Source organism: Aythya fuligula, chromosome 6 (assembly GCF_009819795.1).
Source record: "Aythya fuligula isolate bAytFul2 chromosome 6, bAytFul2.pri, whole genome shotgun sequence".
Lineage (NCBI taxonomy): Eukaryota > Metazoa > Chordata > Aves > Anseriformes > Anatidae > Aythya > Aythya fuligula.
The window spans coordinates 12229366-12256046 of NC_045564.1; the positions used below are offsets into that span (position 1 = coordinate 12229366).

A 26681-nucleotide genomic window follows, 5' to 3' on the forward strand; every position below is an offset into this window, starting at 1 on the left:
CACAGAAATTGTTTCCATCCAGAGAGGTTGCTGACAAGTTCTCTAACTCAGCTGAATATAAGGAGGTTTATTTTGGTTTGTCTGTTTTGAGGCAGAGAAGGGCAAGCTTTTTTTGTTTGTACTATTTGACTGCACATACAGAAAAAAACGTTTAACCCTGATGTAGCTGACAAAAGTATGAAAACTGTAAGTTTATTTTTTATTTCATATCCTCAAGCAACTGAAAATTTTTAAGGGTTGATTATTTTGAAAGAGCATTTTGCCTTGGATGATGGTGCTAATAACACCTGTGTAGGAAAAGAAAATTAATTTCCTACTGAAGAAATATTCCTATCACTCAGGTAATAGATCTGGGGCCAACTGGGTATCTGAATTCCATGATGGTCTTTGCTTGGCATGTTCTTAAATATTTTGCTAAAAAGGACTTGAATGCATTTTGAGATTCGTTCTTCTCAGGAAGTTGTTGACTTGTTGATTTCCACTGCCAGGGTCAGGATCTGAACAACTAATGCTGTAATTTTATTGTCAAAATTGAGAACACTTTGTTTTTCATAATGTCGTGAAAACACAAAGTAGACTTCTATGGAAACTTGTTATGTCCATGTTTGTGGTCTAAGGTCTATTGTGTTTTTTTAAAGAAGCTAATTACACCATGTATTTACACCACTACACCATGTAATTACACTTTCTTTGTTGAAAGCGGCTTCATGCTACTTTTACTTCAACTTCAAAACATGTACTAAAAGTAAAGGTGTTTGTAACTAGACCTATATGCTATCCACGTGGTCAGGATTCCACATAGGTTGAGGTACTCTACTGGATCATGGTGGATGTTAATAAATTTAAAATAATTATATTCTTACATTTTTGTCCAGATTTCATGGACATTTCATTTTCAAGGATGTTTTGTCTTGTCAGTGTGGCTTGAATGAACTTCCCTGCATGTTTGTGGATATTTTCTGCATCCCTTCTTTAATAGCTTTGATATGATGCTTATCAGAAAAATCAGCTTTAGCAGCAAGATGTGATTGCAGCAAGGTAGAAGAGTCTAATTATTTGCATGCATTACATTAAGATAGACTGCAGACTTCTTAATTTTATTAAAGTCAGTGGCAGTGCCAGCTTGTTTCCTCATTTAACTGGAACATAGTGTTCAGTACTTTTTATTCCAGTGGGTAGAGAACTCCCAGGGATCAAAGGGGCACTCTCATAGTTGTCACGCTTAAAGATTTGTTCAAGTCAAGTTATCCTCCACTGTGGTTCTTGCTTGAAGAAGTGTTGTAGTTCTGGCCTGAAGAAGTTCAGATGTGTTTGGGCATCTTCCCCTTTTGACCCCTGTCACTCCCTGATCTATTTCTTATCATCGTTATAGCAGGAAAAGTAAAACCCCAGAATTCTGGCTCCGTATGACTTCTCTCTTGAGCAATTCCATGTACATTAATTCACTTAGAGTTAGTAAAAAGAGTAAACTTGGGCTTCTGTTTTGTTTTTCAACTCTTATTGTAGTTGTTGCTGCAATGAATCCAATTAAACTGAAATGCATCCTATATACTTGGAGCATTTAGGACACGAATTTGTGTTGACAACTGTCAGAGGACAAGAAGTAAATTTTTAGGCTCAATGTGAATATATATATATATTTCTTTTTCTTTTTAGAAAAGAAGGAATTTGCAGTATAAATAGATTTACTGTGCTTAAACTTACCCACCTAGTTTAATATTTCCATTACTGTGCTTTTATGGAGAGAAACAGAATAGTGGTGCCTTAATCACTGTCATAGGGCTCAGCAGAGTTGACTTTTGGTATGAACTGTCTGAATGCTGGTAAGGGTTCAGAAAGATCAATTCTTGCTTTTTTTCATCTTTCACAGATAGATTTCCAAGGCAAAATAGCTTATCAAATATGTAAACATCCATTCAGCGAGATCACATGCTGGGTTTTAGAGGAAGTTAGAGATCTTGGATGCATTTGGCTTTTTGCACGTGTGCCAATTCAGTGAATATAAGCTGATAATCTAATTTCAGCATATCTCATCTCCACTTAAATTTATGTGAGGATGTGTTTGTACACATTGCAGATACATTATTATAATTATATTACAAGTCTTAGTGAAAAAAGAAGGCTGACTGAAACCAGCTCTTGTTTAAGAATGTAAAGTGATAGCAGGGAAAACAACACTGACTTCTCAAACTACTGTTTGTATACTTTTTTTTTCATTTCAACTTGTGCTGAATAGGGACAAATTTACATTTAAGAAATCAAACAATAACAGAACTAAGACCCAGCTGTTTCTTTCCTTTTCTGTGCATAACTCCATGTCTTTGCCTAAAATATGCAAATTCGGGATAGGCGTATGAAGAATATCCTTCACCATATGATTCTACTTTGTCTCTTTACTCCTAGGTGTAAGAACACTGTCACTATCAAAATTCTTAAGTCATTTTTCCCTTTTACATCTGTTATGAAGTATGCTGGCAAGTGAAAAAAATACAGTGTGTGTGTGTATTTTTTTAAACTTGTGGCATTCATACCGAATATCCATGCAGTGTAAGGAGTGAGTAGAATAGAATGTGATCTATTAGATTTATTCCTAGGCATATTGGTGTAGAATACAATCTCAGGAAAAATCCACTATCTCTTCCTACCTGTGAATATTCACATACACATGAGATCTCTCTATAGTATTAAAAAGAGGCTAAATCTTTGAAGTAGTTTTATTCAAGAAGAGTTAGAGTGTATCTTATGGTCAGTTAGGATAAAAAGTTAGTTTGCAACTCAGTATATGTGATGAAAAATATATCTCTATTTGCTCAGATTGATGGAAGCTTAGTCTGATTTTTTTTTTTTCTAGAAAGCTTTTTGATATTGTTGACTATTCTCAAATTTAAAAAAAAATCAATAGGCTAATCTATATGCACAGGACAAGTAGGTCTTTTACAGCTATAGCAGTGAAACTGCAAAACAGGAAGCTGAGCAGTGTCTACTCTTACCTGTGTACCTTTTATCCAAAATATTCTGGGTATCTCAGGAAATTGAATAATCCCACAGGATTTTTTTTTCCAGAAATTGATACAAGTGAATCTTGATTTCCATAAGTCTTGAGGAAATTAAGTCAATCATTCTTGCTTTAAATAAGAATTTTCAGAAAATGTTGGAATGTGTAGGCTGAACGACCCCCAAATAAATAGTCTCTCTTTAAAATTATATTTGATGTGATATCGCTTAGAAGCTGTTCTAATTCTTCAAATACACTTTGGAAGGGAACGAAAAGACTTGCAGGATTTCCTGTGTAGATTTTTATTTTGTAAGACAGTCCTTTCTTTTGATGCCTGTTTGTTATTGAGCGCTTGCTGAAGGTGTATGTGTGATCCAATTATTTAATTGATGTTTTGATAGAAATGTTTTGGCTTTTATGTTAAAACTAGAAATTCAACACACAGGGTAGGGAATAATTACGTTGTTCTGCAGAACTGCTTCTTTTTCACTCTCAACAGAGATGTGCCATCTTCCTATAACAGTATCTTTTTTCTTGTAATAAGACTTTTTTTCTTTTTGCAAGCTCTTCTGCAAAAAAGAACAGCATATATGTGTATATGCATATCTATGTGTCTGTATTGAGGTTAAAGGGGCTTGGCTTGTTCCATTTACAGGGGAGGCTTTTAAACAAGAGGAGGAAGTTTGTTACAACTGTCTGTTTATTTATTGTCTCTGGCACTGTAGGGAGCTCACCAGCAGAGTCAGTCGTCACCAAAGGAGAATCCAACCAGAGTGGGGAGTCCTTGCTACCAGAAACAGCTCAGCTGTTGTCTTCATTATCTTCACTTCAGCCCAAGATATTTGCACAACTTCAGGTACAGTCAAGTTGTTTACAGAATGTCAGATCTTCTGTGTTGGGAGTGCTGAAGGCAAGCTGAAAATACCAAGTTTCCTCAACTATTGATCCCAAATGCTGGCTGTGAGGGAATAACAACCTTGCAATAGCTGTCAACTCCTATTTTGGCTTCTCTAATATGTCACATCTAGCTGTAGTGCAGGGCATCTCACTGCCACTTTGAAGTTATGATGTAAAGAGGCAAAACCAAGGAGATGAGAGTAGTGAGCTTCTGCCTCAAATCAAACGCCTATTCATTTTCCAGATGTTCCAGTGATTTCATGATAAAAGTGCTGCAAAAATGAGGGAGGATAAGTCAAACTCATTCCTTCTAAATCCTTCTCCAGCCTCATAAGAAAATCTGTTAAAATCATAAAACTGCTCTCAGCTCAGATGTATGAACTTCCAGGTGGAAAGGCTGAGGTGTAAGGTTAAGACTGCCATGCCAAACAAACTGCTTCTAAAGCTTCTGTCTCTTGAAATCTGGGTCTCTTAACCTTCTTCCCAATGGTCTTTGAAAAGCTACCTTCATACCTTCTGAACCCCAATGTGTCATCTCTTCCATAGAAATACAGCCTGCAGTAAAATGCTGTTCTACTTGCTGTTTCCTTCTCATGCTGAAGAGAGCCTTGTCTTTACCCAAGTCTCCTTTAAAGCAGTACGCTTAGCTTTTAGTGCCCACCCGTCATGGGGATGGGCAGTATTGGGGAATGATTTTGTGAAATGTGTTCATCTGATTTGTGTCAATATGGAACAATGCTAGGGCCACGTGGTATGATGAATGTGACCTTCTGTCTTACATACCCTTGTATAATGACAAGTCTAAAAAAAAACCAGAGTGGTTAATGTTTATAGTTCTTGTATCTTGCAAAGGAATGTTTTAGCAATTCATGTCAATAGAGAGCTTGAAGGGAAATGTATTTGTAGGCTTTTCCTTGAAGTCTCTGATATCTGGGGGGTTTCAGAATAACTGCTAACTATTATGACTGTTGGATGGGACACTATGCAAGTCTCTGATATCTGGCCAGGAGATTAAGGAGAAAGCTGAAGAATGACTAAAAGACAAAGACAGCAGAGACTCCCGGTGCACCCAGTGCTGTTTGCTTACCTCTATTCCTTTAATAAATTATAAACTTTGATTATAGTTCTATTTTGAAGACTGAGCCATTTATAACAATTTGGAACTGAATCTCAGTCTAAAATTAGAGCTTTATGGTCATAAGTAGTCTTAGAGATGCTGCTGGACACCATTGTCTGATTATTTTTTCAAATACAAGTTTAGTCCACAGATGCTGAGATTGACTGTTCAAAAGAGATGACATAGTCAGAAGCTATCCAGTTCCAGCACTGCAAAATGTTTGTCATCAAATGTAAATTACTCCTGCTGTGTATTGGTTTATTTGTACTTCTGCCTTCTCTTTCACAGGGATTACAGCTGCAGTCAACTTCTACCTCCACAAATGAATCAACAGCCCTGATAGCTGTAAATAATCATTCCCCTCCCAGCTCTGCAAGTCTCTTGGATTCCACAGGGAGTGCAATAACAAACCATTCTCTAGTACTTGGTCAGGGGCACAGTCTGCAAGCAGGTGCTGGCCTAGCACAGCATAGTGCAGCTGACTCTGCTTATGGGACTCCACCTGGCTCTAATCAGAGTCTGGTCACCATGGGCCAGCTGGTAGCAGTTGAAGGGGTAGATGATTCCAGAAGCCTGGAAGGAGGAGTCCAGCAGATTCTTTTGGGAGATGTACAGACTGTTCCAGTACGGATTGTGGATAGCCATCCTGCACTTAGTAAGTTTCATTCTTCCCAATAACACACAAATATAGAAAATACAGTGGGTTTTGGTCCATGTGTCTTAGAGCAAAGTAGACAAATGTGTTAATAATGCTCTGCATAGGCTTGTTTCAGTTGACTTTAATTATTTTTTACTGTAAAATTATGTGACTGTAAAATACATGTAGGCTTTGTTGTAAAAAATGGCTTAGTTTAACTACTTATCACTTCCTTTGAAAAAAATACCATCATCTTATTTAATGAGCACTAATCTTGCCCCCCCAAAAAACCCTAGCATTTAGCTAAAATGATCATCTTCAAACATAACATTTTATTAGGAAAAATAAGAATAGAAAATAACCAATATTGAATCTGGTTAGGACTTTTTGGAAAAAAATGTGTTTTTTGGTGACTTCTTTCTTTGCACAATCCCAGCAGATTACAGATTTTGGTTTTTTAGTAAATTTTAACTAGGATCCTGTAGTCATCAATATGCTTTAGGAGTGATCAGTTGGAGTTGTATAATTGCTTGAAATTTCAAACTTGTCTGAAAATACTTCTCTAAAAATTTATGTTAAACATCTTAAATAACTTTCAGTCAAAATAGAAGGCTCCTTAGACCACTTTTATCAGATACAGATACGGTCTTTGAATTGTCAGATATGGGACCTGGTTAAGGATGAAGTGTTACTTTCAAAAAGAAAGATTTCTACGCCATGTGAAGAAAACCTATTAGATATGGAGCATATATATCAGTGCAACATATTGTTTTGACTTCCCAGAGTGTCTGAGATGTTAGCTGTGCAATGCTTCGCTTTTTAATTTTTGTATTACTTTATCTTGTCATCTGTGATTTCTGAGAAGATGACTCCTGAGCAGTTTTGCAGAAAAATATAGGTAAACATATGCTAGATCTGCCTACACCTTCATAATGCCATAGCTATAATTATCCCTATAAGTCCTGATGACTTTTACAGGTCAGCAAAACTTAATTTGTACTAAATTATGTGAAATAAATAAAATTGAGATAAAAGAATACATGAACAAGTAAAAAGGAAATCGTAGGGTATGTGAGGAAACCTGCAGAAATTTGGATTTGTTGAAGTAACATTAGGACATTTTGCTGTGATGTTATTGTCAGAGCTAATTTTAAGAATTTTCTCTTGGCTGTATTCAAATATCTGTGTAGCTTGTCTCCTTCCCATAATAGGATGTCTCTGCTCTTCTGAAAAAAACTCTATTTTCCCTCTTGCTAAAAGAATTTCAGAAAAGTTATCAAATGTACCTCCTTCATTCAGTTGTTTAACCCTTCATTTGTTCAATCAAGATATTGACACGTCTCAAATAATTGTTTAAGTGATTAATGTTTTGAGGTTATTTTTTTAAAGAAATACTAGTTTCTACAAAAAGAAGTGTAGCCAAATATAAAATCTAAATTATATAAATGCAGGAACTAAACTCACTGTTCTTTGGGATTTCTGCTCAACGTCTCAATCTCACCACCCTGGATTTTGAAATAGTGAGAATATTGGTACCATTCATAAGTTATGTGGAAAACTTGCCTATAAAATGTGCAGATACTTCCATCCAGTTCCTACTTTCCAGAGCCTAGTTCTTTATCTGGAGAGCAGGAGGACAAAAAACATTCTAGAGTGAAGAGGAAGTAATGTTACAGAGATTATTTGGATGAAACACTTGCTTACCAGTTCAGTCAGTTTATATTTCAAGATACTTTTTCTACTGTGTGCGTATGTGCACGTGTGTGCTTGGTTAAAGTTATTTTTTATGTTCTGGACTTTCTCTTAACCACGTGTTAACTTAAGCTATTTCCTGATGAAAATGTATATGCAGTCACTAATCAGTGGCCAGTCATGCCTGAAGTTTAGGTCATTGTTTAAATCAACATGCTTTAGCATTAAATTTTTAAGCAATAACACCTCTATTCCAGCCCCTTCAAAAAACAACAAAAAAAAAATCATAAGATGTAGATTTATTTTTCCACGGGGAAGGAAAAGGACATTTGGGAGGAAAGTAAACGTAGCACCATCATTTGGGGGACTGAAATCTTTTAAATATTTGTACTCCCAGGGCACTTGCTGTAGTAAATTCATGTAAGTTTGCAATGTCTTACATAACAGTACATGGTATAACTGACTATCAAACTAACTAGCAGGTAACTTCACAAATGACTTACCTATTAGCTTGAGTTCCTGAACTATTTTTCTCTTAAATGTATGCAGTAATTTGGGCTGAAGTGTTATCGGTGGAGTTTGAACTTTAATGTTTGATTTTGTTTTGTTTTAAGCTGAAGAAAATACAGAGGGTGTTATCTGTGTAAGCCACGTTAAAGAAGAGCCAAGAGAAAAAGCATTATCCATGGAGCCAGATAAAATCAGAGACTGCCAGAGATCCTCCTCTATTTAAATCTGTGAAGACTAAAGGATTTTTCAAAGCAGAGGATTCTAAGTGTCTTGGAAGGAAAGGCAGGTACTCTAAGTAATGCCATTCTTTTAAAATGGTATTGTGACATTCAGACTGGGCATATTATACATTAGTTCTGACAGACAGCTGTTTTGATATACAATTGATGTGACTCACTGCCATTTCCAGGTCATCCAGTTACCATGTGGAACACCAGCTCTTTTTATTTCATATTTTGAGTAGTTTGGACGCTATCCACATGGCCCATTTTGGTCAGCATTTCTGAAGGTCTTCCATAATTAGTTTTAGAATATGCATTAAAATGCTGGGTTTGCATTTCTCCTTGAGACCCACGACTCTTACAGCACTATAGAGACCATAAAATCTGCCAGCTCCCAGACCACAGAATCCAACAGCAAAGTGTATCAGTGCATCAATAGTTTTGTGACAAAATGAAGGTTGAAGATGGTACATTTCAAAGTGACGAAGGACACAGATACTTAAGAAAAGCGACTTTGACCCGATCATAATGTTAATGATGTGAAGATCCAAAGAGAGGAAAAAGGTGAGGTTGCCAGGTGAACTTAGCTGTATGATGAATACAAGTCTGAATTGTAACAGTGAATGTTTTCAACTTTGATATCTTTAAACTTATGTTCTAGCTTTATAATGAGATTTGTCAGCACTTGCACTGGTACTGTAACAACAGTTGGTCGTAACATCTAAAAGCAGGAGTCTTGTAGAAAATGATTGATGCTGCAGTTTCAGCTTCTCTACCTTTTGCTTTATTCACTTAAGCTATTAGCTCACATAAATACAACTTAATCTGCTGCCATTTGTGATATATGACTTACAGATACTTTACTAACACAGAGGCCCAAGAAAACAAAGCAAGTAATAATGTAAATCTAAGCAATAGATGTTATCACTATAACATTCAGAAAACAATCTTGTCTTTTTCAGTAGTAGCAGTTCTAGGACTGAAGTGGTCTGTATTATTTAAATAATTACCAGAAATCTTTAAAAAGTTGAATATGGTCAAGAGACAGCTTTTGACAACACTTAAGTCAAAGCCATAATAAGTAACAAGGACTGAATTTTGTTATCTGTGATAGACATGCTTTTTCAAAAAAAATAATAATAATTGGAATCCATTTAAAGCAATAAAATAAATGAAACTGATGCTGACATAGGTATCAAGTCAAAAAATTATACTGTTTTTTTCAGATGTTGAATCTTTAGAGCAGCATCCATAGTACAGTAATACCAGTGGTTCCTGCTAAGTACTTGAGAACTTGGTCATAAAATTTGATATTTTTCTGTATGATGTACAAGAATGCAATTGGAGGAGTTTCTCTTTTCCATTCTCAAAACAAAAAAAAAAAAGAGGAAAAAGATGGGTTGACCTATGTGTAGAGAAAGTGTTAGGGTTATCATGAACTTAAAGATTAACATTTTTAAATTGCTACATTTATTAATATGCGTACAAGACATTCACAAAACTCATTTAAATAGTGACTATTTAATATTAATTTTTATTTTCCTTTTGCATATTTAAAGCTAAAACTTTTGAAAGTCACACTGAAATTGGGTTCGTAAAATACTGGGTTCCTAATACATTGAAATTGGGTTCCTAATACCTTTGCAAGCAGCATCTGTTAGGTAGGTGCTTAATCTTACCTTAAAATATATATTAGCTTCTGTGAGGTTAACTGTTACTGTTAATGCTATTCATTATTCATATTACTGTTAATGCTGTTCATTTAAAGGCTAATATGTACTGGTTAGCTTAAATCAGAACTTTCCAACAGATCATGCTCTTACTTAATAAGAGCCAGTATATGCAAGTGCATAGAGAATCTTCTGTTCTTTGGAATTTCTCATACTTGTTTCTGCACTGACTTGTTTCATGGTGTGACACTCGTTTCTGGGTAGGTCAATCCCACAAGGCTCACTCTTTTGTATTTTTGCTGTTGTTAATTGTGAAACTATGTCCAGAATGGATGTTCTCTGCTGTAGTCATAGTTCTAGTGCACACAGGCAGCAGTCATTTTTTAATTTTCAAATTTAGTAATTATATACCAGGATGGGTACCTCCTTCTACACTGCTATATTCAGTGATTCCATCACCTTCTGTTTTTCATAAACTAAGGCATTCCAAAATAGCATCTTTCTCAATATTATCTTTTTTTTTTTTTTTTTTTTTTTTTTTGAAGAATTGTTCCTCATTTTTCAGAATGCTTATTCTTGAAATAAGCTGGCAGCTAATGATGACCAGCAATAGATTGTTTCAGTTCTAGTTTTCTTTAAAGAAGACAATAGATTCGTGGCTGGTATAAAAACATAAGGAAAGAGAAGTTACATTTCCATCAGTTCATCACTCATCATCAGTTCATTAACAGATCTGTTATTTAACAGTCACTGTTCTTCCCACCATTAGCTACAATCAAATCCTGTGCTGAACAATATATCTGAAGGTACTTCTGTTTTTTTAGTGCTCACAAGTGGAGGAAATCTTTCAGTCTTTTTGAGTTACAGGCAATTAAATTAATGTTAGAATCTAGCCTAATTTGCCTGGTACCCTGAAAACAATAGAATGAAAAGTTGGGAGATATTTGAAGATGATGAAAAGACTTACCTGTTCTTAAAAGCTGGGGATGAGAGTTGTCATTCTGTTCACAGAATAATTTTATTTGAAATGATTCTTCAGATAATACTGACTTTTTCCCAGCTTCCTTCATTTTCACCAAATTTCAGTTCTTTACCATCTAAATACATATTCCAGTTTGTTACTGTGTTGTCTTTTAAGTTAGTATTGTATTTCCTCTTTGAAGAGTATGTTTACATTTGCTTTGTGCGTGTTTCTAATTGGGAGCATTGACTGATCAGCCATGTCCAGCACCTGTATTCAGATTAACCTATTAGTTCACTAATGTCCTCTTAAAGTTTACAGAGAAACTCTCACATATTTGGGGAAAAAAAATTACTTGTAAACAATACCACTTTCAATGCACTTAAATTTGTTTGACTCGAATGCATAAGGTTGATTTTTTTACTGAGAAAACTATGTAGCTTGGTTCAAAGTAGTTAATTATGACATTGTGTTAGATTTGCAGATGTTTTTCTGATGTTTTCTTTGTCTTCTTGTTGTTTTGTTCAAGTGTTCATTTTGCAAACCTAGAAACCCTGAGCTTCCATATCACTGTAAATGAACAAATTATTCTCCAATCTATTCACATTGTTGGTTATCCATATGGCTGATTGGTTGGCTTGACAAGAAAGGCTGTACTTATGTATGTGCATGCAAAAAAAATTTTTTTTTTTTTTTTGCAAAAACATAGAGAAGACAGTAAGGCACACATCTGTAGCTCTTATTCAAGGCTAGCAGCCTGTTGGATGAAAACCAGTGGTATCAATGAGTCCTTTTTGCACTGCTCAAAAACCCAAACTTGGTCATGTGGTATGAAGATTGTTTCAGCTTGTACAGAGTTTAGAGATGTAAATGTTTGAATATGTATGTGTATATTATATATTTATATAGTAATTTAATGTACAGTACTCCTATTCAAATGTAAACTACTTTCTATTTTAAAGAAATTATCTGTGTTGTGGTTATGGGGACTTGAGGGGAGAAATACAAGAGCTACTTGAAAGCAGTGGTTGCTGGGGCAGAAGGAGAACAAGTAGGACAAGTCCAGGGAGTCTAGGTGGAAAAAGGTCCTGAAAGTGTGAAAGATGAGTGCCTGTGGGGACGGTTGGAGAAGGCTGTGTTGGGGGAGGTCATAGACCTGGTAAAGGGGTTAGAAGACCATCACAAAGGCTCAGCACAGTTCTAGAATCAGAGACAGTAGTGGATAGGGTGAGATCATGGTGGAAATTTACATGTATGGAAGAAAAGGAAACCTGTCCTGCCCTCAAAACCAACAGAGCCGCTCAAGTTTTGGAGAGTACCAAAGACAACTCAATGTCTTCCACTAGTCTGAGACACACGTCTTTATTTTCTAATGGCAAGAAGAAGCTCCTCTTTGAGCTGCAACCAGGAGTGTAGCCTCTCTTTCTTTACATGTTACCAAGGAAAACACATCTTCCTCTCAACAGAATTAACTTGCTGCTCTAGTCATCCTTCTGACTTCAGCTCTGTCTACCTCAAGCACACTCAGTCTCCAGCCAAGTCTCTTCCATCGAACTTACTAGAGCTTCCATGCAAGTCCTTTACCCTCAGGCCCTCTGATACTTCGTGTATACCTGTTATATTGTTGAAAGCAGTGAGTTCACTGCACAAGTAAATACTGGTGAGATTTGCTTCTGTCAGTTTTTCTTTGTCTCCAATGGATCATAAGTCCATGTGCTCCTTTAATTAATGTTTTTCTTTGCTTTTTGACTTGGCCATACTTGGATGATCATCAGGGCGCCATATTTCACAGGACAATTGTTACTTGAGAAAACAAGGGGATAAGGATAATATCTGCCTACTGTTAGGGCTTTATATTGCCAAACTGACCTCTTTTTATTCATGCCACTTGAGTTCCTAATTCTGTTTGTGGATAGTAGCTGGCTGTTAAATTGGCTGTGTGTTGGCAAACTTACAATTTATTCCCCTAAGCTTATTCAAACAGATATGGTCTAAGATTAGACACAAAGAATGTGTTCTGTTAGGGACAGAAAATGTGGTGTAGCAGAGGATGAGGGTTTGAAAAGCCACCACTCTTCATGGATCTCTGATGAGAAGATCCTCCTTGATCTGCCTTTCCCTTCCAAACAAAGCTTTCTTGGGAATAAACTTTAGAGCCTATCCCATCTGCAGTGATGGGATAAGTACGCCTCATTAACAGATGAAAAACATTGTGTAAAACAGGCTGTGTTGGTTTTTTTACCTCAGAAGCTATCCAGCAGGTCTATCCAGCAAGCAACAACTAAGGTATGAAATGGGGGGAGAAAGAGGGAAAGGCAGAAATCCCTTCATGTGACAGGAAGTGTGGGTGGGTTTGTTTTCTTTTCCAGCGTAAGATATTACATCTTACTATCTCCTTCCATTTCTAACCAATGTGATAAACGATATGTTTATTTTCTGAAGTGGTTTGATGTGATTTCTGAGAAGCCTTTAAAGGAATGATTGTAAACACTTGGAAGATTTTTGAGGACAAATACTGAGTGTTCGTGTCCAAAGGGATCTTGCAAAGGACAATCATGAAGACAGTGTGTAAGGTCTTATGGGAGGACGTGCAGGAATGAAATGAAGAGTAAAGGTTGACAACACAATTTCTATAAAGCTTTTATTCTTCAAAAGCAAAAAATATTTTTGACATAGAGTAAAAGTCAGTCTCTCCAAGAAGTATTAAAATTGCTATCTCACTTTGCTCTCCTTGACGACATACTTAGTGCCTAGACAGATCTCAATGTTATGAGTTTCTACCAAAATGTTAATGAATAGTCATCCATGCATTGCTGTCTTTGTATGGTATATTGAAACTGTAGGCCAGCGGTGCCTCCTGATCTGTGAGTGTTCATTTTCTTAAAGTAAATGTTTTGTAAGGTAAATATTTTGCAAGTGGTGAGTTTAGGTCTAAAGGCCTCTCAGATGTATGCTTTTTACGGAGTAAGTGGCAACTTAGTGTGTGATGTCCTAGTTCTGCAAAAATTTCTTACGAAGGAATGTTAGTATATCCTTCTAACCCTTCTAACATAAAAAAAAAAAAAAGCCTTTTCCAATTTATTTTTTGCTCTCTTTGTCCAGAACAAGAAACACTCCTTTGACACCTACATGTTCAGACCCTCAAAGGTCTGTCAATTCTGTTCATCTGTAGGTGGTCTTCTAACACTGTTTGCAAATCACTATGTACCACCTCTCCCATAACATGAAGGCAATTCCTTTTCATTCGCGTTATCTGACCTGGCCACTTAACAGCATGGCAATGACAACATCTGCAAACCATAGTTTATGAACAGCCGAGTCATGTCAAGTCTAGATATAGGTAAATTGTAAAACAAATTTTGTGTGTGGAATTTGTGTTAGATTAGTGAAACCAATGGCATCAAAAATGGTCAGGTCTCAAAAACTGAGGAAGCCTTCCGCTGTGGCTTTGGTCATTCTAATCTGTGCTCTAACTAAGCTATGGATTTATTCTGAGGCTGTGCACGTGTCCAGTAGTATTTCTTGAGCAGAAGAAAAAAAAAAAACAAAAAACAACTTTTTTAAAAGCTCTCAAGAAGTGTTGGCTGTATTTGTGTTCTTACTGGTGGCAGAATTCCTCATTTTTTTCTCCTCAAGGATGGCTTGTAGAATTCTGCTTTCCACCATGAAGATGGAAGTCTTCCCGTATGAAAACTTGATGGGCTGTGTCCACGGTCTGAGATAACTGGCAGCACTTAGAACAGATACCCTCAAGCATGCTGTATTTAAGCTGTGTTAGGAATGGGAGCTGGGAGAAGGAATAAGCAACTTAAAAATGTAATAGTAAAAGCAGGCATTCTTGCTCCTCACAGTTACCCCCCCTCCTTTTTTTTTTTAAACAACTTGAGAAAAATCACCAGTTAGCAGTGGGAGGAAAAGAAATCTCAATTGCCTTAACCGCCTCCCAACCCCCTCCAAACAAACAAACAAACAAATAAACAAACAAAAAGCAAACAAAAAACATGCAGTTTAACTATGGTTTTGGGAATTAGGCACAAACGTGGCCTAGAAATTCTTTTGTCAGATCTGAGTGTCCAGTGTTTACTTCCTAAAGCAATTTGGTAAGAATTCAGTTGTACTTAAATGGGGCACTGCTTTTTCAGGGATAAATGTAACAGTGTATCAGATATTTCTTTTAAAGCTGAAATGAAATGAAAAGGAGAATTGAGAATTAATTATGTATGTTTTGTAAAGATGATACTCTTCAGTTTTCTGAAGTGTGCAGGTGCTTCCTCCTTGGCTTCTGCTTTTAGCTCTTATTTCACTGGGTGTTGGATGTTTTCTTAGGATCACTTACCTCTGAGAATACTCCAGCTAAAACCAGCAAGAGATCAGAATGGAGAAAGAACAGAAGAGGAAGTGAAGTTTCTGTGAAGCTGCTTCCAGGAGACAGCTGTCAAAGTTGCAGCTCAAGATTGCAGTTTCTTCTGGCTGAAGTGGTTCCCTTTGAATGGTAAATGTGGGTTGGTATTTGTTGTTGTTTTTCAGTATGCAGGTTTTTTTTATAGCTGATCTTGGTGCTATTTATGCTCTGAGCTCACATATAATAAAAGCTAAAATGGTAACCATGTTTATTTGCTTTTATCTTCAGTGTGCTAGTTATCTTCTGAATGCAAACTGGTATAACAGCAGTTCTTGGTTGTTGACAAAGCTGCTACCACACCTGAGGTTTTGTACTTGGAAGGAGATGGAGGTGAGAAACTTCTTAATCTCCTACTGAGAAGAGATCTGTGGAATGAGGGTATTACCAGTTTTACAACTGGTGTGGGGTGCATGGTGGGTGGGGAGGTATTGTTTTAAATTGTATTTATTTCTCACTACCCAAGTATATTTTAATTGGCAATAAATTAAATTAACTTTCCCCTGTTAGGACTGTTTTGCTTGTGACTGTACTGGTAAGTGATCTCCCTGTCTTTATCTGAACTCGTGGGTTTTCTTTGCTGATTTTCTCCCCATCCTGTTGAGAAGGTAGAGTGGGAGAGTGGCTGGGTGGGCCAGTCAGCCCACAGCACCTTCTCAGTTATGAGTTGTGAACCTCTCACAGTATTTCCTAGCCTAGAAGGTAGTGGGCTGTGGTGATACAGGAGGAGGTGGTACTTTGAAATGTATGAAGGGATATCTCAACTGTTTCAGATGGACTGGACTAATCAAAGTGTTTCTTCCTGGCAACTGATTCTCAAGAGTAAATTTCGGCAATTCTTACTTGGTTTACAGGGCTTCATGGGTAATTCCATAAGTACTTGACTATAAACTTCTATTAGAACTCAAGTCACAGTGGCAAATACTTCAGATCTCTTTGATCACTGTAAACAAATACTGCCTTGAATCTGTTAGGCGGGGTGCAAAATGGACCAAATTTCTCTCTTTAAAGAGTTGTTCTGTGCATAGAAAGGAGTATATCCTATTTAAATTGGGACTTGTATCTCTGAATGTGTTCTGGTTGGGCCTTTCAAGTTCTCATTCACTTTTTCACTGTAGTAAATCTCAGCTGCAAAGTCAATGAACCTGTATAATCCATTACATTTCTTGTAGAGAAGAACATCGACCATATTTCTGTTTTACAGGTTCAAGTGTGGAGGAGTCATTCCGAGGAAAGGATGCTGCAGCAGTACTTTACACTTCATTTACTTTGGTAGTGTTGCTCTTGTAAGTGATGAGGGTGGTAGCAGCATCTTCACAGCATTATATCTAGCTGCCCTTCTGAAGGGGATAAAGTTAGAGGTGAGCAGAATTTTTAGTGAAAGTACTGTCCATGCATGGGAGAAGAAATAAGCAGAGTTTGGGAATGAGATTTATGTTCCAGTACTTTTCAGAGAGCATTTTCCTGTTGCAGTGAGAAGGGAACTTCCTTAGAAAATAAGTTTTTGTTTTGTATGTGGGTTCTTTGACCACCTACCAAGAACATCTGGTGCTTTCCTCTAAGGGTATCTAGATAGGGTCCTAGGCGAGATGGCTTACTCCTTGTTTTCTAGTAGGGACACTGTTTGGAATACAAAATTGATGGAATCAACTTCCTAGCATTAACTAAGTTTATTTTTTTCTTTCTCTTTCTCCACATCTCACCATGAAGAGAAGATTCTCTGTTAAATGAACATGGCAAATCATTAGAGCTGTTTGTATGGAGGACACAAAACTATTTGTGGTGGACCAAGAAGACTTCTTAGCTAATAAATTACAGGAAGAGCTTCAAAACGGATTGCACTGTCATTGTAACTTCATCAAGTAATTTCTTCCAATGATATCACTCACTTTTGACTATTGTTTTACTGTTTAGTTATTGTATAATATATTTTATAAATTGTCTTGGCTATGTAAAGTCCTTATATGAAATGCAAATAACGATTCTCGTGTCTCCTGAGGTTCTATCAAAGAGAGAGGAATTCCCCGTTTTGCAGTTGTCAGGATCAGCCATGAGTACTTAGCCACCAGCTCCTCTTGAAGGACACGTGTTCCCCAACTACCAAAAGTCTTTTGTGCTGAAATACTCCATAAACTTCTGAACTTATTTTAGGCAAAATGAATTTGCCTGGAATGCTGTAGTTGGGGTCATGAAAATGTGGCACCTTTCATTTAAAAAACTACTACGAAGACTACCCTGGAACCAAATTTATCATCCTCGGAAGCCATAACCTAGGTTTATCAGTTGCAACAGTAAAACAATCAATTATTTTATTACTTTTTTTTTTTTTTTTCCTAGCAAACTCGATCTATGAAAAAAATGTCTCTACTACTTCTCTTTCAGATATGTGAACTTCTTTGCAACATGATCTGAGGTATTACTAGAGAGATTAGGTAACAGCTGCAAAATGGAACAGTTTTGCTGTGGATAGGTGATTAAAAAAGATCACAGTCGATCAGCATAATATTTATTAGTAAGGTAAGGTCTTTCAGACGTTGACCAAAGGCTGATACTTTTGGTGGTATTGCATTTATTCTGGGCATGCTAACAGAAGTAGTGATTATAAACCATTGCAGAAGGAACTCGTAAATAAAGTACTTTGTAAAATACTAATCTGTGGTGGGTTTGGTTTCTGTTGGCTTCATCATAATTTACTTAGTATTCAACTCCTTTGTGCACCCTGTGTGGGATCTTTTTTTATCCAATTAATAGTTAACACAGTAAAGTATAATACACAAGTTCTTCATGGTAAGTTTTGTTTCATATATTTGCTAACAGAAATAGTTTTTGTTTAAATACTGACAGTAAGTATCAAAAGACATTTGAGAGAAAGTTCAGATGTTCTAAATTTATTCTTTCATCAGTGTTTTGCTTTTGGAATGGATGAATTCTTGTTTCTTTGACAGCACTTTTTAGCACAGAAGTGACTGTATTCAAATGAGCTATGGGGTTCTGACTGCTGCAGAAATGGTTTTGGGTAGGGAAACCAGAACTATATTTAATTTTGAGTGGCCAGAATTTCTGAAGAGATGAGGTACTGGAGTTGCCACTGGACTCACAAAAACATTACCTTTTGGGCATAATATTGTAATGATCAGCTAGTTTTTCCAGAGTTTTGACTGCCACGCACAATTACAGTATACACAAGTGCTCTGAGTCAGTGATGCTTCTTGCTTATTTATGAGATGTGCTTGAGTAATTATTGTACTTCTAACATGCTGCTGTCTGAGGAGGAAAAAAATCCCAAGAGAAGCTGAAGTCTCTTCTCTAATACCTTGAAAGAAAAATGAGATGATGGGCTTTGTCTAGGATGTATATATTGACATAAGATTCTGCAAGAAATTGGGGACCTAATTGTTCACAAGAGTTAGGCATTTGTAATATATGTACTTAAAACTAAAGCAGCAAAAGCACCAAACTGATCTGACCTGTTCTCATGTATTGTGAATTTAGCTACTATTTAAATAGGTAAATAGATCATTTCCAGTCTACAGTACATCATTTAATAGAAAAATAATTTGTTTATTAAATTCTTTATAGACAGTGTGTCTAGGTGTAGACCAGGTTATTGTTTCAAATCTAAGCCTAACTGGTAATGATGTAGGGGTATTTTTTATTTGTTTTGTTTGTTTGTTTTTACCCCTGTGGTGATGGACTCTAGTTCGGGGTTGGTACTCAGAGGTAAATCTGGTGCAGAACAAGAACTAGTATTAACTGATACCCTTGAAATTTTCTCTTCGAAAGATGTTTTCCTGAGCTAATTTAAAGCATGCTGGTGGGATATGAGGATGTTTTTCTTTTTGCAATCATTCACAGAATGATAAAGGCGCATGCAGCAATGTGTATGTACTCCAAAGATAAATTGACAGTTTCTCTATTCCTTTTAAAAAAGAGATTTCCAATAAACAATTTAAAATAGTGACTTAAATCAAAAAAAAGACATCTTTACAAATACATTGTTAATCCAAAAAGAACATGTCCACAGAGTAGTATGAAAGTCAAACATAATTTAGCTTATCCACAGTTACATTAGTCTTTTTGTATAGAAGTGATCTAAACTCTTACTGTAGAGAGTAAAAGCTAACCATAAACTGATGAAACTAAATTCTGTGGTGATCTAAGAAAGGCAACATGCCTTGCACTTCATGCTGAAATAATATAGTACTGACATCTTTAAGAGGCAGGCTATTTGACTGAATGGGCCAGTGGGCTAATTCATTTGCGTCAGAGAGGAGTGTTAACATTGATTTAACAAAGCAGTATCATAAGAAACACATTTGCTTTAAAAATCACTGTTTTTCAATGCATAAGTATCTTTACTTTTCTATTTTGTTTGTATTTGCTTGACTTAGTATTTTAATATAACGCACGAGAAAAGCAGATGATTTTTTGCTTTGGATCATTGGTTCTCATTGCTAACTCACAGCTTGAAGTTCTAATCTGTGTTTATGACGTTATCACATATACAGGGACAAGCAGTGTCAGGAAGGATTAAGGAACTAGCACAGTGAGGTATCCAAAACCCACTGAAACGTTTCTGCTTGTTTTTAATTAGATTTTTTTTTTTTTTCTGGCAGTAGATAACTGACTTAAATAAGAATTATAATAATAGTAGTAGCGTCTAAGAATCCACTCTTTCCTTGGAAAGTCTATGCCCTGCTGAGAATTTTTTGTCATCTACAGGGACAAGCAAATGAGACAGGCTGAAGGTGCTGCTTTTAGGAAAACAACAGCTGCAGAGCTATTGAATGTTGGCAGGGGACACAGTCATCATCTCAATACCCAGCAGGTGAGAGAACAAGGAAAAAAATGAAGACGGGCACAAGGCCTACTTTTCTTAATGTCTTCATGTTAGAACAAAAGACTTTAGGAGAATCAGTGAGCAACTCTGCAAGAGACAGCAGAGGTGGGAGCTTGGTGGTAGGAGCTGCTTGAACTCCTTTAAGTCATCCAGCTGTTTCTGGGGGGGGAGGACGAAGGGGAGGTGGCCACTTTTGCCACCAAGTTTTGAAAGGGAGTGGGGTGTGGTTTGGGCAAGGACTAACAGTAGCAGTTCTAAAGCTGTTGTCAGCTCTTTAGGCAGGAGGCCGCTTTGTATGCATTAGGCAAATAGCAAATTTAGGAAGTGGCTGTATTTCTGAGGTTGCAAAAAACCTGAAATTTATTTCCATATATATGGCTTCACATAATGCACACACAGTTATATATATTTATAGTCTTTTTGTCCAACAGTCATTTGTTAGTAGTTGTTATAAACAACTGTACAAAGCCATTTTGAACAATCCTATCATGAACAAATGTGACAGCTCTTGTAGTTGATGAGAAAAGAGCATTAAACTGTTTATAGTATGTACAGCTGTTTTACAGACAGTCACTTAAAAATACTTATTTCCTGAAGTGTCAGCTAACTTGCTTGTGTGTTGAAAGAGCTTTCAGCATTTAGCATGGCTGTTACTTCGTCTTGCTGCTTCTGTGCCAAGCAGTCACTCATTGAAATCTACGTTATAAATTAGTCACAAACTCACCAACCCACATAAATCACTTATGGTGGACCATTTATGTATTCCTGGGAAGAGTTCTTGCACAACTAAAAGAACCTTCTGTTCAGCTCCTAAATACTATAAAGTTGAAGTAATGATTAGAGAGAAGTCTAAAAAGGCTACCTGAATATTGTGACCTAAGATGTTCTACAGGGTTATTTCACCTCCTATTATCTAAATTAATTCTTTTCAGTTTTCTTCTTTTACCTCTTTCTTGGTGGCAATGCATGTGTTTGCAATGATCACAGTGGTTTCCCTCCTCAGAAATCTTTGACTAGAATGATCATTTTGTCATTACACTGTTACACTTGAAAGCTGATGAGCTGGGTGGACTTAGGCAATTACACTTATTTTTTGTGGATAAGCACGTAAAATAAGATACTGCAATCTCCTGTCCTGTTCATATATTTGCCCCCTAGTTCTTCAGATATCTGTGCACACAACTGACTTGTAGGAATTTTTTGGCCAAAAATGAAGAAAAGGAGCAGAATTCCTTTATTTATATATATATATATATATATATATATATATATATATATATATATATATTTCCTACAACATTTGTTCTCTGTTCATTTAGCATGGCAAAGCTACCAACTGCATTAATCCTTTTATGATACTAGAGGGAGCTCATGGCTTGTGCAGTCACTGAAACATATCTTGGACAATTCTTGAGGAAATGCAGATGGGAAGTTAAGTGTCACTGGTAGATGTAATGCTTTTTCCATCTCTGGCTAAACAAGGCTGAATTTATCTGCTTAGGAAATTACACATACGGTTTTCAGGGACACTCAGATAATGAAATGCTGTATACTCAGTTTCTTCAGTGTCTGAGCACCTTTCTGTCATGGCTGGATTTATCTTCACAGCCTCCTGTGAGGAAATAAGCCCTCGTATCCCTATTAATATTTGTTCAGGAAGCACTCTGTAGTGCAGATTTCAGGCTATATCTGACATAGACATTCAGTTGGGCATCAGTTTTGTACACAGGCAGAAAAGAACCACAGAAGTTCCCTTTGAGAAGACCTGATGTGCTGCATCTCTGCTCAGACAGTTTCTTGAGGTGCAAATGCGAAACTTTCACAACGCTGTCTCCCAGTCTAGCCAGGTGTCAGCTGGGGGAGGCTGCTCAGTGGACAAAGCTTATTGGGAACATACCAGAGCTCTCTGAGCTAAGAGGCCTGCCTCTTTAAATTTGTGCTGTGCCCTTTTCCCAGTTCTGGCTCAGCCAGCAGTAGTCACAGAGCTGAAGAGAGACTAGGGGGCTGAGCTGTGAGTGCTTGGGGTTGGATGAAAGCTAGCAGCAGGCATCTCCCATACATTCCTATGAGATATACACAGTTCAGCAAACAACTACGTGGTGGGTTTGAAGAGCTGAAAGGAATATGTATCTCAGACTTTTTAAGGTCTTATCTGAGATGATGAAGGCTGCGTCAGCCTGGTAGACCAAAGAAGCACCTCAACAAGACAAACAGTCAGCAATAGGCTGTAAAGAAAACTTTTTTTGCTGGTGGGGGCTGAGGAACAGTTCACCAAGCATCCTCAGAGAGCAACAGCCAGAACAGAACATGAGGAAAGGTAATAGGCATGATTTGTACCCTGGAGGAGCCCTAGTATGGGCAAGAAGTGTAGAAAGAGCATAAGCACAATGGCAAAGTATTGCTGTGTGCAGGGATACTCTCAGAGAAGAGTGCATGCACATGCACACGTGGATGCAAGCACACTGTAAACATATGCACGGAGAAGTATTCCAAGAGGAATTCCAAAATACCAGGAGGAGAGTTGAAAGCATGAGGTGATATCCTGAAACATGTTGATTATTTTGTTTTGTTTTGTTTTAATTTTTTCCATCTTGCTGGTTTTTTTTTGTTTGTTTGTTTGTTTGGTTGGTTGGTTGGTTTGTTTGTTTGTTTTCACTAGGGATCTGACACTCTAGCAGCATAGTTGAAAGCAGATTACCCACAGGAAGTTGGGGGCTTCAGGAGCTGAAAGGCAACCAAACCTGAAATGGACTAGCTTAAATGTCTTGGTTAAGATAGCTTTACATAATCAGAGCAAATTTAATTTACCTTAGAGCCATGTTATCTCTTGGAGTTTCTGACATGCAGGTTCCTAATCCTAGTGAGCATTACCTGTATTGTGTTTAATTATGTTTCAACAAATCCGTATCCCTTTAGAAGCAGCTTGGCGGTCACTGTGGTGCTCAGTGAGGTTAATGAAGGTGTCAGGGCAGCGATCAGTAAGTGGACAATCATTCCTTCACTGCCTGAGGCAAAATACCCGCTGTGCTGAGTTTTGTCAGCACGAGCTCTGAGCTGCTGCAGGAGCAGGTCTGCCCAGGAGAGGGCAGCGATGCACAGACACACACTGGGGCACAGGCTGCTGGGGACTTGCATAAAAAGCCTTCAATAGCCATCTCCTGCACACACAGCTGAACTGTTCTTTGTTTATTCAAAAAGTGAAGTGTTTAATGCAGGATAAACGTATGATACCACTGTATGGAAGTATGAGGCTTCTTTGACCCTTCCATTTTGGGGGGTGAGAAGTGTTCAGTGTTATGATTTTTCTCTTTAACTCTACATCAGCCAGGAGGGAGTAATGTCCTTCTGAGAGTCTTTGGGATGCTGTCAGGCCAGCAACGTGTAGCTGTAATTCTTTACCCTGCTCTTCACTATAATAGTCATACAATATATCAGATAGCAAGCAAGTCACAGTAGGAGTTTGGTGTAATATTAGAGCCAGAAACATGTCATCTTGTTGGCATAGATGTTGTTCAGGAAGCTGTACAAGGTGGCTCTTGCGAAATGCTGAAGATGGGAAGGTTTTACAGCAAATTGACTTCATACATACCTGGTCTTAATGACCACAGTTTTCCCAACATTGTGTGGTGATTACAATGATTAATAGCTTAGCCTACTTTGTGGAACAGAAGACAGTAGGATGTACCCAAGCGCACAGGACTGAAGTTTTTCTCCAGTATCTTGCAACATAATGCATAAAGCAAGATTGCTTGGGCTTTACTCTTAAAGAATGCAGTAAGTACCAAGAGATATTTTGCTCTCTTCCAGGTGACACTGTAGGCAATCTCTGGCAAAGGCAGTCATGTTCCTTTATCACCTAAACAGTTCATGTCCATGGACACCAATGGTATCATTTTTATTTAGCTGGCTTTGCTGTCAGTCCTGTCAGTCTTTTGTGTGTGTGTGTGTGTGCCTTAATAGAAGCTGAAATGAGAAAAAGCTGAGATTGTTATAGCACACACTATTCAGGATTTACAAAATGATGAATGTACTCTGAACATAAATACAGTCATGAATACACAGGGTAAAGAGGATTTTGGCTCTCAGGATGGTATTTGTAGAGGAGTTGCAAGATCTGGGGAAGGTACCTGCGAGTCACATTTATGCCCCCACTCCTCATACTGCAAAGAAAGAGAGCTTTGGGGATGCTCTAACTCATGTCTAACTGCAGCTGCACCTAAGTGGTTACATGAGCCAGAGATCCTGGGAATGCAGTAGCAACCCAGTCTTGCTGCTTTTTCCAGATGCTGTTTCCTAATGAGTTTAGCATTAAGCTGAACAGTCACTGTGTACGGGAGTATGGAAGCAGACACTGAATGCCTGGCTGTAAGTTTGTTTCTGAGGAGAAAACAAGCCAGTTCCTAGTAGCAGTAACGAAATATGCCAGTTGTTAGAAACTTTTTTTTTTTTTTTTAATTAGACTCAGCAAATTACACTCGTGAAAGCTCTGTCATCTCAGATTTCTTCTAGATGGGATAAGTTTTGGGTAATTCTATCCACAGCACTGAGATGTCAGTATTATTCCCCATGCCTAAGCCAGCAGGATTGTGCTGGCTGAGGGGATCACTGTACTAAGCTGTGTCTTGGCATAGATATGCATCTTGTCAGCTGTCTTAAAGATTTCTCATGGACAGTGAGCAGTGTCCTGAGGCTAGATCAGGTCAACAACTGTGACTGGGGAGTCGCACTGCCCCATTTGCTGAGAGAACGGCCAGCAGAAGTAAAGAGGAGGGCAGGTGCGATAACTGCCAGCTGAGGGCCTTAAAGGGAAACATTTTTGCTTAGCTGGCTATGCAAAATGCAAGATGTTTTCTACAGAAAGAAGAGCTGAAAGGATATGGAAACAAAGCAGGGAAGTTACACTGAAATAAACTGGGGTGTGCTTACAGAGATTAATAGCTGTTTCCTGTCCCATATTTCAATATGTTTTCTGCTCACAATAGTTTGTAGACATACACAACTGATTTTCTGGAAGGGCATCTTTTACCCCTTTTCATTTTCTCCTGGGTTTCAAGGCACAGATGCAATTGAAAAATGGCTGAAATCTACATAAATGAACTCAAACACAATTTGAGGTACAATCCAAAACTGTAACACAGACCTACCTATTCATTGCTTTGGTGGGGTTCAGATCAGTTTAACTGAAGTGTGACAGGATGGTAGCAGCAGAATGAAGTAGAGCAACCTGGAAGGAATCTACTTTACATTCATTTTCTGATAGCTCCAAATGCTAACAGAATTAATATTAAAAAAAACAAACAAAAAAAAAAGTAGGGAGAACTGGGGAGAAAATATCTGTACTAAACTACAAGCAATGTAAATAGAACTGGCTTGACAAGTCACAGGGTGTATGTAGTCATTTCTTGCTGCCTGTAAGAACCATGCCTATAGAAGAAGTTGGACAAAGACTTGCTAAGGAGGTTGTTTTACACTGATGACTCTGACTGGGCTGTGTTCCTATCTCTGTCCTACTAGATGCCTCACCTTCAACTGTACTGATCTGACTGAAGTTCCAAGAACTAGATGCACCAGTCTCTTATCACCCATCCCGTTGTCGCTATTGCTGCTGGGAGGTCTGCTCCCTTCTGCCACAGGACCATCTCATTTCAGCATGCTTGCACAAACTACTCAGTTTTGCTTCATGCTGAAGCTCAAAATTACCCTTTTTCGTGACAAATATTTGTCCAATCTTCAGCCATCTCTCCTGTCCCATGCTTTTAAGTTGTTTTTTTTTTTTTGCACCTCTCTATTCATTTCTCCTTTCTTCAGATGTCAACGAGATCTCAATTCTCCCTTCTGTGTCACTATATTATTTTTGTTAAAATCTCATCTCAGCATATGTATTTACAACAAAGCTGTCTATATTATCTGCTAGCGGCAAAGAAGGATAATACTTAATGATACTTAAAAAGCAAAACCTGCACTAATCAGAGGTCAGGTCATGTGCTCCTAGTAACCCACTGCTTTCTGATTCAGTATATGGATTGCAGTATCCATAGGCAAAGGCAGTTCCTCTGCATGTGTTAATCTGTATGTTCTTTCTAAAAAGAAAAAGATTATGAATAGTAACAGTCATTAACATGAAGAATTAATTACTGAAAAGAGGACTGTTGTTCTGTTTCAGGAGTGTGATCCTCCAGATGGTTTGAAACAGGGAGAGAGAATACTACTGAGCACAGAACACTGCACTAAGAATCGGGAGAAAGATCTGTAATCACTTCCTTGCTCTATCTGGCAAGAGTGATGCCAGGTATTGCCAATTTAATTTCGCTGTAACTTAGTTCTCTTTGTGTAAAGGGTGAGGCCGGCTGTCCTCTGAGGCAGGGGGAGGGAAGGAGGTTTGTTTAGAAGCGTTAGCCTCTCTTTGATTTCTTGCAAGGTTGTTCTGAGATGTTTCGATCCCACCGAGAGGACACAGAGCATCTATGAAGAGTTTCTGTTGTTACAAGAGATGCGTGTGCTGGTGAAATGTTGAAAGGAACAGCCCAAAGTCATGACAATTTCAGAACTACTAAGCTCTCATGAAACAAGGGTGAAATCCCATTCAGAGTTTACTTTTTCAAACCAAAGCCTTTTGGTTTAAGCGGTGAGGACTTCTCATGTATCATTCTCATCTGCTTATGATAAACCTTTAGCGCCAGGATATTTGCCTAAGTGGAGAGGGATGGGTGGGTGCCTGTATGGAGAAGTTTGTTGTTCCATA

General features: G+C 37.6%; 2 protein-coding genes across 3 annotated transcripts in view; both read left to right on the forward strand.

The window, feature by feature from the left end:
- Positions 1–17711, forward strand: part of CARF (calcium responsive transcription factor) — a 43302-nt gene extending 25591 nt beyond the window's left edge. The window contains exons 7-14 of one of the 2 annotated variants that reach the window (XR_004253433.1): positions 3721–3851; positions 5298–5664; positions 7953–8633; positions 15027–15192; positions 15331–15432; positions 16304–16460; positions 16810–16961; positions 17482–17711. Coding sequence is in view for 1 of the 2 variants with exons in the window: in XM_032190606.1 (XP_032046497.1) it covers positions 3721–3851; positions 5298–5664; positions 7953–8071 (617 nt within the window). In the remaining variant the exon portion in view is untranslated. Of the gene's footprint in view, positions 1–3720; positions 3852–5297; positions 5665–7952; positions 10229–15026; positions 15193–15330; positions 15433–16303; positions 16461–16809; positions 16962–17481 lie in introns of those variants that run through there. The other variant, XM_032190606.1, reaches the window with a different exon arrangement.
- Positions 17712–19882: 2171 nt separating this feature from the next.
- Positions 19883–26681, forward strand: part of PLEKHM3 (pleckstrin homology domain containing M3) — a 101562-nt gene continuing 94763 nt past the window's right edge. Inside the window, exons 1-2 of the mRNA XM_032190604.1 lie at positions 19883–19927; positions 26103–26228. The gene's annotated coding sequence lies outside the window, so the exon portion shown is untranslated. The remainder of the gene's footprint in view (positions 19928–26102; positions 26229–26681) is intronic.